Raw genomic sequence first — 17,172 nt, 5'->3', positions numbered from 1 at the left:
GTTCCAGCACCTACATGATGTTTTTTATACTTGTCTGTAACACTGTTCCCAGGGATCAAATGTCCTATTCTGGCCTTAGGTATTTGCACACATGTGGTTCACAGACATATGTGCAGGCAAAGCACTCACCCATAAAAATAAGATTTCTATAAACCAAAAATATAAATTGGGAAAAAAAGACTGCATCTTCAACAAATGATGCTGGTCAGACTGGATGGCTGCATGTAAAAGAATGAAAATAGGTCCTTACTCATCATATTACACAAAACTCAACTACAAATGTATCAAGAACCTTAACATAAGACCTACTGAATCTATCAGAAGAGAAATAAGAGAAGAGTCTATAGCACTGTGGCAAAGGAAAAAACTTTCTGAACAGAACATAGATAGTACAGGCACTAAGACCAACAATTAATAAGTTGGAGAGATGGAGTCCAGAGGACTTGGGCTTAATTCTCAGCACCCACATGACAGTTTACAGCTGTCTGTAATTCTAGTTCCAGGGGTTTCAGTACCCTCTTCTGGACTTTACAGGTGGCCATCTTGCAGGAGGTATATAGACAAAACACACAAATAAGATAATATAATTAAAGAAATAAATGGGGCCTCATGAAACTGCAAATCTGTGTTGCAAAAGACACCCATCATTTGGACAATTAACCAACTACACATCCAATAAAGGTTTAATATCTAGAATATATAAAGAAGTAAAATAAACAAACAAACAAAAACAGAACATTAAGAAAAGAACCCAATTAAAAAGGAGGTACAGAACTATATAGAACTTTTTTAAAAGATGAAGCTCAAATGGCTAAAGCACTTTTTAAAGTGCTTTAGCTATCAAGAAAATTAAAACCACTCTAAGATTTCATCTTATCTTAGTTAAAATGGCCAAGATAAATAAAACAAATGTCACAGTTCACACTGGTGAGGATGCAGGGAAGGAGGAACACCTCTTCGTTGCTGCTGGGAGTGAAAACCTGTACAGCCACTATGGAAAACAGTGTAGAGATTCCTCGGGAAGCTGTGAATTGAGCCTCTTCAAGATCCAGCTGTACCACTTTGGAGCATATACCTGAAAGACTCTGTACCGTACTACAGAGCCACCAGTTCATCCATGCTTACTGCTGCTTGATTTGCAATCACCAGAAGTTAGAAACAGTCTACATGAATGGATAATGAAAACATGGTATATTTACACAGTGGAATATTATTGAGCTATTAAGAAAAACAAAAAGTGTAGGTAAATGGATAGAGGTATAAAAAAACAAAGCAAAGCAACAACAAAACTATGTTGAGTGAGGTAACCCAGATCCCAAGACAAATATCATATGTTCTTTCTTATATGTGAATGTTAGCTTTTAAGCTTTCAAAATATATGCTACCATCTGAATAACTAGGGAAATTAAGTACCTAGTAAGGGACTGGGATTGGTGCGGGGAAGATCTTTGAAGGAAGGGGAGATAAAAATAAAGCTATGAGAGTTAAAGGGACAACTAAAATAGGATTAAATAGGGAAAAGATAGGAGAGAGAATGAAGAAGGAAAAATGGAGAGCTAGAACTAGTAATAAAGGCCATTTGAAAAAACCCAAGGAAACCTGCTACTGTAGAAGCTTCCGAAATATATAAATATATGAAAGAAATGTAAATGGAGTCACTAAATAGTAAGACAGTGCCCCAAGAAGACATCTTATGCTGCTAAGTCAACCTTTGGTTCCAGGGTAGGTACATGCCAGCACTCACATACTCACATCTTGTTGAATCCTTAACCAATGGGGTCCCATCAAACCTGCCAAACATTACAGACGATTGCCAAGGCTCTCCACATCTTATTTCTAAGGCACTATTTCTGAAAAGAATACTTATGTCATAAAGTACATAAAAGTCAAACTGGTACCTAATTAGAAGCTTCACTCCTACTAATTAGCATTCATGGTTCTGGAAGATATTCTGCATAATGCAAGAGAAAGTAACCCAGCTACAAACCCTGCAACCTGCTTGTAAGACATTCTGATACAATAGTGGCACAAATGCTATGGGAACAATTAACCATTTTTTAAATTTGGATTCAAGAACTTCTTCATGAGGTGATCCCTGTACCTGAAACTGATAAAGTGGCCAAGAACCAGAGACTAGCTAGGTCTTGGACCTAGAGGAAAACCTACTTCCTCTGCTAAAGGAACATAGGAATGAGTGACTCCTAATGACATACTGCTGTGCCCATAGGCCAGTGCCTCACTCAGTCCTCATCAGAGTAGCATCTTGCAGATAGGAATGAACACAGATCCATTACTGGACATTGTACAGACTGAACACTTGGTCCTAAGTGGGTTGTCTTCAAACTTAAAGACTTACACAGGTTCAAGTTAGATGGGGCCACAGCACTGAGAGGAGCGAGTGGACATGAGGTCCAATCCTTAACCAAGAAGCTATTTGTAATTGATACCCACTAACAATGAAAAAATCAAGTTTTGCCCAATAAAGTGTCACTGGGTTTATCAGCCATGGTCCAGGGCAGTCTCCATCCCCAAGAATAGTTGGAAAAACAAACAAACAAACAAACCCCTCTATGTCATATGGGAGGGGAGCTTTTTATTTCATTTCGCCTTGTTTTGACAATTTTTGCCTTGTTGGTCTTTTGCCTGGTTGTTCTGACTTTAGTTTCTATGGTTTAGTTTTCTTTTGAAAAAGAAGCAACATAAAGTTGCTTGGATAGAGAGATGGAGAATTTCTGGGGGGGCATCAGGAATGAAAAGCATGGTCAAAATATACTGCATGAAAAAATGAATAAAATTTTCTATATTATAGTGTTATATACTAAATATTTTAGAGATAGTTACAGTATGTTATTATTATAGAGATACATTAATAGTGTCTAATTTTGGTTTTACTTCTTATTCCACCTTGGAGAATATCTGATTTTTTTTTTTCAGGGTAGGGGAACAGATCATCTAGTTTCTCACTGTTTAAATACAACTTTAGAACCCTGGATTAAGTTGAGGAAGCTCCCTTCCATTGCCTTTTTCTCCCCCTCTCTTTCTCTCATTTTAATCATAAAGGGTTTTTAATGCCTAACACTTTATTGCATTTATTATAATAATTATGAGCTTTTAAAAAATCTGTATAGTTGTTACAAGTCAAAGGATTTTTGCATATGTATGGTAAAACCCTCCTGGTTATGGTGTATAATTCTCTTTATAAGTGACTGGATTTTGTCTGCTGCACCCTTTTCCCCCTCCTTTCCCCCTCCCTCTCTCTGCCAGCCTCTCTTGTGTCTCTGTCTCTGGGGAATGCTGGCATCATAAGCATGTGCCATACACTGCTTAGTTTGCTGATGTTGAGGATTCTCTTCATATGTGTTCATGAGGTGCTTGTCTCTACTTTTCTTGTATATTGGCCTTCAAGTGAATTGGGAAGTGTTCCCTGTAGTTTTCTTCTTTGAACAAGTCTTTGAAAAGCTTGAAAAAGTTCACACACACACACACACACACACACACACACACACACACACACACACACACTGAGCAGGAGGTGATTATAATAGTACAAACCTTTATCCCAAGCACTAGGTAGCAGAGTCAGTTGGTTCTCTTTTAGGCCAATCTGGTTTACTTAATGAATTCCAGGACAGTCAGTGCTGTATAGTGAGACCTTGTCTCAAAACAAGCAAAAACTTATACATACAGGGGAAAGGGATTTCACGAGAAAAGCTATTTGACTCTCCGCTTTGTAGTTTTTTTTCTGACTAGTTCTTTTTGTTACAGATTTACTTTGACCATTTGTCTTTGCTTGTTTGTTTTTCAAATTTTCTGTTTAAGATGTGTCAGCCTAGGTGGTTGGTGACACTTAATGCTCCTCTAAGAGCCCTTTTATTTTCATGAGATTGATAATGATTTTTATTTGTGAGTGGGGTAATTGAGTCTTTTTGTCTTGGTTAGTTTAGCTGAAGCTTTATTGCTTTGTTGACTTCTGGGAGCATATGTTTTTTTCCGATCTCAAAGCTCACTCTCCCTGTCTACCTGTGCTTCTTTTCACAGATTCACCAACCTGTGGTTTTGCCTTATCTCGAGTAACGCTGTATCTTTCCCTCAGGTGCCTTTGCAACAGTGGTTTCCTTTTAAAAACAAGCCCTTCAGTTAAACTTCAGCTTTCTTACAGATGGTTACAGATGGTCAGTTTCTTTGAGATTGGAGTTCATTCTAGCTAGAATTGGGGCTTTTAAGTGGCAAGTGTGGTAGAGTGCTACCTGATGTAACAGCTGAGTGCTTGGAGGCAGGGACAATAGGCTCACATTTTCTTAACCTTGCCTCTTCCGGCTTGGCAGCTCTAATTTATGAACTGTGCATGAAGGTCAGGAAACACCTAGGCCATATCATTTTCATCAGTCACAATTACTGCAGAGTTCAGTAAGTTGGGCACTGGGTGCCTTTTAGCCACACTCAACAGGAGCTCAGCCTCAGCAACAGGCAGTAGAATGAGAAGCACTGTGCCCTGCCCCTCTCTGGAAGAGGCTGGAGGGAGGAAGCCCTCATGGCTGTACTGTTCTGTAACTCTCCTTTGTCATGGAGGTGGAAAGGAAGAAAAGGAGTTAGTCTTAGATCTATAGACTCCATTGTTACATACTTTAGATTTCAGAGAGAATATTAGTTTTTGCTGTTATTAGTTTTTAGGACTATGACCAGAGATTTTTGAATAGTGTATTGGGAGGTAGATTTATAATTTATTAGTTTTGCTGGGAGGGGTTCATGGAATTCCTTGTCACACTGACCTGCTCTACAAGTGAATCTTAGAACCGTATTCCCCCCGCCCCCCAAGACAGGGTTTCCCTGGCTGTTCTGGAACTCACTCTGTAGACCAGGCTGGCCTCAAACTCAGAAATTTGCCTGTCTCTGCCTCCCAAGTGCTAGGATTAAAGGTGTGCACGGTATATTTTAACTATCTTTTTGATATTTAGAGGATAATTCTCAAGAGGTTTGTTTTCTTTCCTACCTGTGGGTAGCATGCCTACAACTCCAACAATAGGGAGTCTGTGACAGGGAAATCGTGAATATGAGGATAACTGCAACATTATAGCTAGTACAGGCAGTCTGAGCTATGTAGTAGACATAAATTCTGAAGCTTACCACATTTTCATATAAGTGTTTATATAGTACATGACCATATTTGATTTTTTTTTCCTTAATGAAAAAATTTCTCATGTGTTTTTGTTCAGACATACTCAGAAAAGCATTTTCTAATCATGTAGATGGCCTACCTGTGTTTTTGGCACAGATAGAAGCTGAGTTTAGGGTATAATGGTATTGGTTTTGTTCTGTTAGGGGCAGCAGTGAACCAGGAAAGAAGAAGCAGCATGTTTGCCACATTGAAGGGTGTGGGAAAGTATATGGCAAGACCTCTCACCTCCGAGCACATCTCCGATGGCACACTGGAGAAAGACCGTTCATATGCAACTGGATGTTTTGTGGCAAAAGATTCACAAGGAGCGATGAGCTTCAGAGACACAGAAGGACCCACACAGGTTAGTTGGTTTCTCTTGGAGAGAGAGATACTACTTCGTTTTCGAGTGCTTAGTGAAAGTTGCACTGTTGAAGGTCAAGATGCCTTGCTTTCTTTCTGACATACATTTATTTTACTTACTAAATTTTATCACCAGATTTATATGGCCTGGAATTTTTTCCTTTTGCTCATTAGGATGCTAAATCCATACCATGTTTTTCTAAAGTGTGTGTATGTATATGTATATATTTTTCTAAAGAGTATATATTTATTATATATATATGAGAAGAGAATTAAATTTTGATTGTATAGGTTTTTCCAGTGCAAGGGCATCTTGTCAGTTGGGAGCCAAAGAATACCACAAAGTCATACCACAAAACAAATATCACATAAGAGATTTACTGGGAAGAACAGAATGGCAGCTACCTCTTAAACAGCAGAGGGCTGGGTGAAGGGGAGGGGTTTTATAGTGTTTGGAGCATGTGCAGTGAGCTGGTGGAAAAGTACAGCATGGCTGGTTGACTTTTTTTTGGGGGGGTGCTATATCACTAAGTCATGAGTAGAGATTTTCAAGCCTTAGGAGCTTCAGGTCAAGTCAGGGCAGGGAGTATTTCCCTTTAATCCCTATAATGGTATTAGTGACTCTGTTTTGCCTTTTCAAGCCCAGGGAGTGTCAAAAATAATACAACAAACATCCACTTAACACTCAAGTTATATTTTTTTGTTACTTTTAGTAAATCAACTCACTAAAGAAGTTAGGACCAAAGTCAAAAGCCACCATCAGTCTATGATTTGGCTTCTAGTATATTTCTAAACCAGTGCATATTATCTGTGGGTATACATGGAAGTAGTGTTTTATACAGGCCATAAATATTATATGATACCATCCACATACTTTTACTCAAGTCCACTATGCATGTGTGTTTATATTTTTAGAGATGTGCAGTATTCTGTCATGTGATTATCACACTGATCATTTTGCATACTGTTAGTTATTGGAGGGTTATTTGCTGTCACCAACTTTGCTTCTCTGAAGTATTGGACATGTTTAAGGGGCAAGAGTATTAATCACAGAGAATGTGTGTTTGGTAGTAGAGTCTCTAAAGTGGCTCCTTAACATTTCTGCCTCACTAGTGCTGATCAGAAGTTCTGTTCATATGCTCTCACTGCTGTAGTTCCAGGCTTCAGAAGTTTGTGTTTATCTAAAACTGTTTCTGTTTTTAAAGTTGGCATTTTGTGATGATCCCTGAAATTAAGCATCTTCTTGTGTACGTTGTTTATTTTACTTCTTAGTCGTGGTACTTCTCATTTTTCTTCAGGAGTGTTTCTCAGTCATATAATTAAAAATATATATTAAAGTCTAAGATATACTGAAGTTATTTGAAACTTTTTTTAACAGCTCTGAGTTTTTCGTTTTTGCCTCCAGTTCGGTCCTTTAGATTATGCAAAAGGGTGATTTTGTTCTTCTTCCTCTTCTTCTTTTTCCTTGTCTCGAATAATGAATTGAGGCTACAAATTGTTTCATATGAAAAGCCAGTTTTTGACTAGTTTATTCTTCTGACTAATTTATAATTACATTTATCTCAAACTGTCCTCTATGATTGTGCCTTAATTTCTGGGTCCCCTGTTATGAAGCTCTGTTCCATTTGACAATTCATGCACCAGTGCCATCCAGTTTTAGTTACTATAAAGCACATTCAGGCACTCACCTGCTTAGAGTGAGCCTGGTTCTTACTGAGTGAATTTTGAGTTTTAGGTAACTTATACAAGCTGTGGTGTATGTTGAAGACACAGGAGTCCTAGAACTGGCCTTTCTTATGAGCTGGTGTTTCTTGGAGTTGGTGTGCTTACAAACTTGACTTTTAAAGAGTTGCAAATAGTCATGCCAGTGCTTGTTAAATTTTTTGAAAACAGCATCAAACAAAAATACCCTTTGAAATACGTATTGATTAAGTTGAACATGTTCAGAAGCCTTGATCATGACAAGAATCATTCAGTCCAATATTTCGCCACCACTCTCAATAAAACACATGGATGGACTGGGAGTATGTAAGGGAGTTATTGTTAATCCCTTTCGAAAGTAGTAAGCATCCGTTTGCTTTACTTAAAAATGAAATGTAAAGTTTGCAATGGTCCATGCACAGAGAATACAAAACTTGAATACTACAAAAGGTTGGTAAAGAAGATTCTCCCTCACCACCTCCTCTGGTCTCAGGAGAAAGTCCCTGGGCTATGTTTTAACTTTTTTTTTCCTCTGAAGACTGCCACAGACGCTGTGGGTAACATCTTTTTAGGTATACATCCTCAAATATTTTGCCTGAGAATGTGACAGTCAAGATAATTTCATGAATAATGCCTGACCTAGTGGCTCATTCCTTTAATATCAGTGTTCATGTGGCAAGGCAAATAGATCTGTGTGAGTTATGCCAGCCTGATTTACTAGCAAGTTCCAGATCAACCCGGCATACAGAGTGAGACCCTACATCAAAAGACAAACAAATAAAAACTTTATGAATAGACCTTAATTCTGCACAAAATGACCCCCTTTTTGAACAATCCCCTTATGGATAATCTCTATATTCTAGTTTTTAGAGGCAATGCAGTCATTATTTTGTCAATGATTCTCTCCTTTGTTTGTTTGTTTGTTTGTTTGTTTGTTTGTTTTGATGCTATAGGTTTAAGCCCCTTCTCCTTTTCTCCTTCACTGTAATCAGTAGAAGGCAGTCAGGTATGATCCTGCTGCCATCTTAGACAATAAGGAATGACATTTACCTTTCCTACTAATTAGAAAATATTGCAGGAATAGAACCAAATGTTTATTGTACATAATAAGGATCTAGATGTACATATATCATACATTCTCACATCTATGACTCTTTTACTGTGGACATGTTACTCATTTATAAGAATATTTCATTGACCTATGGCATTGTGCCAAGGAATAGTCAATCCAGGGATGATTGCTGGTAAGTAATGTCACAGGGAGGTTTCATTCCACATCTATTATTTCTCACCAGTTAAGAAAATCCTAGAGATGCTTCTAAAATGCTCTTTACAGTAGACTTCAGAGTTTCACAATGTATATGACTTAGTCTTTTATCCTAGATACAATTTCATATAAAGCGGTATGTAATTATAAGCTTAAGTGGAAATGAAAGTTGGTAATGAAATGCCAGTGGTTTTCATGTACAAAAGGAAAAGTATTAATTGACGAAATAGATAAAATGAGAAACTCTATAGATACATTAAATTTCCCCCAGAATTATTATACAGCTGCTTCAGTTTGTAAAATGGCCAAAGCTATTTTCTGTTGGTTGACTAGTACCCAGAGTGAATCAGTGACTCTTCAGCCTCTTGGTACTAGGGGTTACATTCAGAGCTGGGTAGTGTGCTTGTTTTCTTATCTAAATGATGGGAAGAAACAGTAGCAGACAATTGAAGAGTGAGCTCAAACTTAAGTAAGTATACAGTGCAGGTAAGTCTCACATTGTTCTCCCTGCTCTGTGTCCCGGGGTTGACCCTGTGTGTAATGCTTAGCAGGTGCAGAAATGAAAGTTGGTAACAAACAATAATAGGAACTCCATGTATGTACCAGAGAAGTCAGAAAGGGACCAGTGGTCTCCCACCAACATGCCATGGCACTGGTGGCAACACACACACCAAAACAGTTTTAAACACGCAGATCTCTAGCCAGAGCCTCCAGAAAGTGGGGGCTATGTTTGCTATGCAATGTGAGTGTAATCACCAATATTTTTTCTCATATTGTTTAAACTGTGGCCCCAGATAGATACTACAAGAGGCCACAGAAACTAGGCTTTCTGGTTGATGAAAAAGATACACTTGTGGGTTAGAAAACATGGAGGAAACATTGAAACAAAGATAAAAGGTGATCACTAATTCTTTGCATAGCACAAAAGAATGCAGGCTCATTCCTAAACTTTGCATGCACAGGATCAACATAGAATGATACAAAACCTTATAAACCATCACCTAATTCCTACATGTGCGGCTAAGAAAGCACATATTCTCTCTACCATGTGCACATGCGTGGTGTGTGTGTGTGTGTGTGTGTGTGTGTGTGTGTGTGTGTGTGTGTGTGTGTAGACTGGATGAATGCACATAAGTTACAGCTGTATATATCCAGGCAAACACATTCAGAAAACAAAGGAACAAACCAATCTCTTGAGACAACCTCTTGCTGAACCAGCAGCTTACCATTTAGGCTAATGATTAGGATGGTTAGAGAACAGGCAAGTTCCCAGGATACATCTGTCTCTACTCAACAAGGTTGGAGTTACAGCTTGCACAGTTATAGCCAGTTTTCTGTTTTATTTTTTGTTTTTAAATTCAAACTCAGATCCTGCTCTTGCTCACTGAGACATCTCCCAAGTCCTTGAACAATGCCTTTTAAAAGGAATTAATATTGAAACTTGGGGAGGGGGAAGAATGAGGCTTTGAGTCTGAATGGACTTAAATGGAGTAATTATCTACTAACACTAAAACATTTTCTAGAACATTTTAAAGGACTCAGAATCACTGCAGCATAACATCTAAACTGTCCAGAGTGCAATAAGATGCTAAGATAACCCAAATTTAAGAATTTATCAGACTTTAAAGCAGCCATTAAAACCATGATCCGTAGACTGACTAGAGCCAAACATGGTTGAGATGAATAGAAAAGCAGACATTTATAATTAGAGAAACTAAAACGATAGACTATAACACAATAGAAAAGTACAGTATTCAAAGTTAGAAATGACTAAATATTCAGTAGCCTGATGAAGACTATAGCAATTGAAAATGAGCAGTATAAATTATGAATTCTCATAGCCAAAAGGAAAAGATTGAGACAGCAGAGAGTAAGTTGGATCTCAGGACTGCATGGGACAGAAATAAAGAACATAAAGTTTGTGTCACTGAAAGGAAGAGGAAAAAGTTGAGACAGAAAAACATTGAACATAAAATATCCCAGGTTTCCTATTAGATATTAAGTAGAGATCCAAAAGTTCAATACATCCTATATGGGTGCTAAAGGAAAAGCTTGTCCAGACATGTCTCATGATTAGTCTGCTGCAAATCAGAGATGATGAGAATCTTGAAAGACTCTGAAAGAAAATGATACATTTATGTGTAGAGGAAATGAAAGCTTGAATAATAGCAGATTCCCCCTAAAAATTATGGGGGATGACGAGTGAGGCTATGATCTGCACACTCAGGAATCTGAGAAGGAAGAATGAGTAAGAAGGCAGCCTGGGCTACCTCAAATAAATTTCAGAACAACCTGAGCTACATGTTAAGAGTCCTTGTTAAAAAGTGTGTTTTGTGTGGATGGTATACACACCTGTATATGTGCAGATGCACATCCCTGTATATGCGTGTATAGTCAGAAGAGGACATTAAATATTGCCTTTATCACTCCGTGCCTTATTCCTTTGAGGCAAGGTCTCTCTCTCTGAACCTGAAGCTCACAGGGCTACACTGACTGCCAGCAATCCAAAGTGACCCTTCTGTCTCCATCTCCCTGTAGTGTTAGAGGTACAGGTGTGTGTAACAACCATGGATGTTGGGTCTGAAGATCCAGATTCAGATCCTCGTGGCTACACAGGATCTCTTGCCCACTGAGCCATCTCTATATGGACTTCTTTTAGGCGAAGTAAAACTAAGAATTTATACTATCAGATTTGCACCAGAAGAAATACTTCATAGTATTATACTTTCATATCCAAAAATTCTTCATAGTAAAACAATAAATATTACTTTTAAAAAAACTTGAAGGAAAGGAAGAACAAATAATAGCAAAAAATTGAATTAGGGCTTGATATAGTGGTGAACACTTTTAATTCCAGCATTAGGGAGGCAGATTCAGGCATATTTCCATTAGTCCAAGGCTCATCCAGTGTACATAGTGAGTTTCAGGCCAGCTAGAGAGAGAGACAGAGACAGAGACAGACAGAATATGAGAATGAATGTAATGTATATAGTATGTGTATGTACATGCATAGTCTGTATATAGAGAGGAAGGGAGAAAACAAAAGAATGAAAAAATAGAGGGAGAAATTATAGCCCAAACTGGCCTTGAATTCAGTATGTAGCTCATGCTGCCCTTTAGCTTGTATAACGTTATCAACCCATTATTTCTGAGTTATCCATGGACCAAGAGAAAGTCTCAAGGGAAATTAGAAAATAGCTTTTACTGAATGAAAAGTTTTATCATACAATATATAATAGGCAAATTAAAAAAAACAGTAAAAGTAAATTTATCTTTTTCAGTCAGTAATCTAATATTTTTACCTTAAGAAACAAGAAAATGAAAAGATCCAAAATGAGAGATTAAGGAATAATAAAGAGGGGAAATAAATAGAACAGTTCAGAAAGTCATTCAAACTCAGGCTGTGGTGGTGGGCTTGGTTTTTGTGCTGTCAGGGGTGGAACTCAAGCTTGCACACATGCTAGGTAAGTGTTCTACCCTGAGCTGATAATACCCAGACCACTCAATTCAAAATCTGATTTGCTGGAAAAGTAAAACATCTAAATTCCCTGGTCACACTTACCAAGAAAATATACGCATACCGCTAAAGACTATGTAGACATTAAATGGATGATCCGAATGATGCTCAAAAAGGCACCAGAACCAATATTTGCTCAAGGAGAGGCAGATAGGACTTGGGATAGAGCCTAGTGAAAGAGCTTTGATGTAGCACACTGAAGCCCTGAGTGTAGCTTCTCGGAAATACCACCAAAAATACATAACATGAAAAGTCCTGTTCATTAAAGAAATTGAATCTTGTTAAAAACTTCCAAGAAAGAACACCATAGGCCTGGACCTAAGAAGTTTATTCTAGGCTTGAAAGCCTGAACATTTGAAAATCATTCAGGCAATGTAATTTACCAAATTAATAATGAAAGAAGAAAATAACAGTAGCTTAAATAATACAGTAAGTATTTGGCAAGATTCTCTGTTCATTTTTATAAAAGTTCATAAAACTGAACTGAAAAAGAAAACACAAGTTTAGCAGCTTAAAAGAGCACAGTTATCCTTTAGCTCCTTTAGGTCAGAAGCCCTCCTGCCCTGCATAGGGTTACGGTGTGCTTGGAGCTGCCCTCCTTAAAGCTCTGGAAAACAACCTACTTCTAAGCCCATTGCAGTCAGCAAGTTTAGCCTCGGTGTTATGTTGGGTTCTTACTTCCCTGGCAAGTGTTTGGTCTTCCAAGGTGTCTGGTTTGGTTGGTTGGTTGGTTGGTTGGTTGGTTTTTTTTCTCTCACGTGTTCTAGGACACTCTTTCAAAACTTTGGTTGGTCCCTATCAGACTTCTAATCTCTCCAACTCTAGATACAGATATGTCTCTTTGACAGTTGAGAATAATTCATCGGTATCAAATTCCATAACCTACTTAGTTACAGGTATGAAAACCCCATTACCCTCTGACATATGTGTAACTTCCAGGAATTGGGACATGTAGTCCTTATAGGGCCATATTGTCTGTGACATTAGCCAATATCAACTGATTTGTTAATTAGATTCTTTATTCAGAAAAGGTAATCATGAATTTTGGCAGCCCAGGCATTATTGGAAGAGTTGAAATAATTTTAACAATAAAATTGTATGATCTGTAGTTAATATAATCATTCTTTACATCCTTGAAGTAAAGTTCACAATATTACCCAATATAGCAGAAAACACTTTGGTCATTGAGCTAAAAGGACTCATTTTCTTTGTGAAAGTATACTTGAAGTTAATTCAGTAACCAAATGGATGAGTGGACAGGCTGGGAAAATCCACACTGAACATGTCACCACTGTTTCCTGTGTGCCATTTGTCACAAAGTGGCTATAGGCTAGAATATCTGGATTACTTACTGGGTAATACTTACTGGGGTGATAGATCTGAATGGTGGCCATTAATTTGAGAGTAAAATTTAAAGTCAGATATTGTCTTGCACAGAGAGTCTACAGAAACCTGTTGGGAAGTGACTGAGTTCGTGAATGTTGCAATTAATAAGTATTTGCTAGACTGTCACTGTGTAGATTTATCTCTAGCTATGTATGTATAGAAGGCTCCCATGTCTCAAGTCATCACCCCTGGTCTATAAATCAGACACAGTGGCTATGAAATAATGGTGGTCTGTGGTGTAACATAAAAAAGCCCATGCTGTATGTTCTTTGATTTCCAGGCAAACTAATGAGTTTATGAGCCTCAGGTTAGTCAGTTATAAACTAAACATATAAAACAAGGTTTTCAGGGTTTCTCTAGCTTAAAGGTTGTACACTTGAAAGCTTTTTCTTTTATGATAAAAAAGAAGGTAAATTACTTCAAGACTGTTTCTCAGATGTGTTTAATTTCCATACTCACTTAGAATCATAATATTCAGGCTCCTTTATTGCTGTTTGTATTTTTAATGCCTCTCAGAATTATGTCCAATGCATTTGTATAGACTGTAAAAGAAAAATTTAGTATTGTAAATCCATTCAATGTAAAAGGGGGGAATATCTGATGTAGAAAAATTTGAAATTATAGATTTTTCTCTTGGTTAAAAAAAATTTTACTGAATGAATCTGCATACTATCAGAGTTCCAGCAGAAAACCCCCATTTCACTGACATGACAGTTGTAGAAAGAAGGACTAAAGCTCATAGTGTTAGCATTTGTACACAGGATAGAACAGTCAACCAGGGCTTATGTGTTCTATCCCATTACCCCAAAAGAAAATATTTTTTTTCCTTTTTACTTAATGACCAAACCCGTTCAGTCAATCAACAGGTTCTCAAGCGCAGGAGTGGGGATTAAAAAGAAAACAGGCAATTAGACAACATTGTAGTTCTGGGGCTGAGGCAGGCTTATTTTTTTTCCAATCCACTTTTATACCATTTTAATTACATGCAAGTATTTAAGGCAGGCAGTACAATGAGGAACAAGCGAGGCAGTAAGCAAAGTCCTGTGATTACTCCCATGACAGTTGTTTCCTAGGGCTTGCCAGAATGACCAAGTCCACTTCCTTATCCAAGCCCAAAATCAGATTCTTGCCTGAAGCCTACTTCTTTTGTTCCACCCTAAGATTAAGATTCCTGCCTGAACTTACTTCCCTGTTCTAGCCTAAAATTAGATTCCTGCCTGAGCTTGCTTCCTTGTCATGGCCTAATGTCTGATTCCTGCCTGAATCCTATTTCCTTGTCCTTGGCCAATATCAGATTCCTGCCAAGTGTCCCCCCCTCCTCCACATCTCCTCCTTTTTTATTTCATAAACAAGACTGTGCCTATCTTCGGAGTTCTGATAAGAATGCCTTCCTTACCCATTGTGGAATTAGCATTATCAATGTTTTAGGTTGGTAAGGCTCTGTGCAGAACTTACCTGTTCTTGGCTCTCAGCCTGTTAAAATTAATAACTCTGTCTTGGGGTTCATCTTTAGTTTCAAGCCATGTTCTTTGGCCGCCAACATGTTAATGTTGTTAAAGGCAAGCTTTTAACACAATGGGCAGGAATAAAAGTATTCCCAGGACAAGAAGGGCTAGCATGATCAAGTCATATATGCCATCCTTGAAGCTCACCAAGATGGGAATACTGACCAAAGGCCATGAATAATTTTATCAGCAATATCTGCATCATCAAAGCTCAGCAGAGCAGCATTCTTTAAATTTATAATCTTAGTATGCAAAGTTAAAACATCCAGAGAGGTATTGGAATTATGCCAAATACCCTGCAAATATCTTTGAACTTTTTCCCAACTATAGTGACTGTAATTATAAACTTTAGAAGTAACACAAAGCCATTGGTATTTGGCATGGCACTCAAGGTAGCTCCTTACTTTTAGACTCTGAATCTGCTCTCCAGTAATTGAATATATCATAAAGAACATCAATCTTTTCTTCTAGATGCCTATCTAAATCCTCTTGAATACTCAGAACGTTAGTAACATATTTTGCTAAATGCTTAACAAAAGTAGCTATCTCAACTTCTTGTGTCAAAGCAATTGCAGAAGCAGTGGTGCCAGCTATTAATGTAATTAAAGCTGCTATACTGGCAATAATCCAGCCCACTACCCTCTTGCTTCTACTTAAAGCCTGACTCACTTCTTCCAGTACCTGCAAGCTTTTCTCAGAATACCAAGGTCCTGTAATACTCACAGACAATAAAACGAAAACTGGTTGATAGACCACCATAACAGACAGACATGTCAGATTTCAACACATAATACAACTGGAAAGAGTACAATCAGTACAACTTACATTAAAAACTGTAGAAGATACAAAAATACTTTTAACATGACCAATTAATAAACGATTAGGAGCCTTAATTAACACATGCACTAACACTTGTTTGAAATCCAGATCCTGTCCCAATTTTATCTATTGCTAACATATCTTCATAAAGAACTTCTGCTAACTTTCAAATATATCTCTGAAAATGTCAAGAACCAGCCTTCCAAATGAAGCCTGTTATTTCCAATATTGAATTGATTTCTAGACCAGTCCATGATTGAGTCAGAAAAACTGGTCACATTAAAGGAAATAGAAAAGTCATTATAATTTCTCTGATTTTTTTTTTTTTTTTTTTTTTTGAGACAGGGTTTCTCTGTATAGTCCCGACTGTCCTGGAACTCACTTTGTAGACCAGGCTGGCTTCAAACTCAGAAATCCACCTGCCTCTGCCTCCCAAGTGGTAGGATTAAAGGCGTGCGCCACCACCGCCCAGCTTTGATTAATTTTTTGAAGGCAGTGTCCACTTCACATTCTCCATGGTCTTTTTCCCACAAGGTCTAAAAGCTTGAAGTGAGGCAGCTTGTCCAGTCTGGGACATAGACAAGCAAAGGTGGGTCAGGAACATATGTTCAAAACAGCTTTTCAGTCACCATTGTCAGGACACTGAGCAAGCTCACAGGTCAGCATCATTTTGTCCCAGCATCAGCATGTCTCACCAATCACTCTGGCAGCTAGCACACTCCTTTAGCATCCTGGGAAAAAAATCATAAACATGCCCTCTTCCCCATATTAAATATCTGATCAGGATCATGCCATGTGCAACTATGTGGATCCTTCCATTTCACCTAGGCCATAAATATGCCTGGTTGTAGGGTGCCATAGGCACTCAGAGAGTTCCTTGGCATCCAAATTTTTAAAATTATAAAATAAAAAGAACATGATTTAAATAAATTTGTGGTACATGGGAATATAACTCCCCCTTCTTTATTTTATGAAGATATTGTTTTAAAGTTCCACAATATCCATTTCTCAATACCTTGTCCTTGAGGATTATAAGGAATCCCAGTAATATGGGTAATATTAAATTGTCAACAGAAAGCCTCAAATGCATCCATGCAATAGCCAGTTCCATTATCTGTTTTAATCTGATTTGGATCACCCAGTATAGAAAAACAACGTAGGCAATGACTAATTACGTTTTTAGTTGCTTCTCCTGTTAAAGCAGTTGCAACTAGAAAGTCTAAAAAGGTATCAACAGTCACATGTACATATTTTAATTTTCCAAAATCAGAAATATGAGTAACATCCATTTGCTATAATTGATTAGATATAAGCCCTCAAGAATTAACACCTTTATATGGTACAGGTAGAAATTGAGGACATTCAGGACAAGTCTTTACAATTTGACATACACATTTTCTAGAAATACCAAGTTGTTGTATCAAGCTATTACTATTTTGATGATGTAAAGATTGAGATT

The 17,172-nt window shown here is 37.7% G+C and overlaps 1 protein-coding gene across 3 annotated transcripts in view; it reads left to right on the top strand.

Moving 5' to 3' along the window:
• Window positions 1-17,172, top strand: part of Sp4 (trans-acting transcription factor 4) — a 69,755-nt gene that overhangs the window by 41,512 nt on the left and 11,071 nt on the right. For 2 of the 3 annotated variants that reach the window (NM_009239.4, XM_017315007.2), the window contains exon 5: window positions 5,320-5,519. In NM_009239.4, coding sequence (NP_033265.4) covers window positions 5,320-5,519 — 200 coding nt within the window. The remainder of the gene's footprint in view (window positions 1-5,319; window positions 5,520-17,172) is intronic. The other variant, NM_001166385.2, reaches the window with a different exon arrangement.

Source organism: Mus musculus, chromosome 12 (assembly GCF_000001635.26).
Source record: "Mus musculus strain C57BL/6J chromosome 12, GRCm38.p6 C57BL/6J".
Classification (NCBI taxonomy): Eukaryota; Metazoa; Chordata; class Mammalia; order Rodentia; family Muridae; genus Mus; species Mus musculus.
The sequence above is the reverse complement of the archived record's forward strand: the minus strand, read 5'-3'. Positions and strand labels throughout refer to the sequence as shown.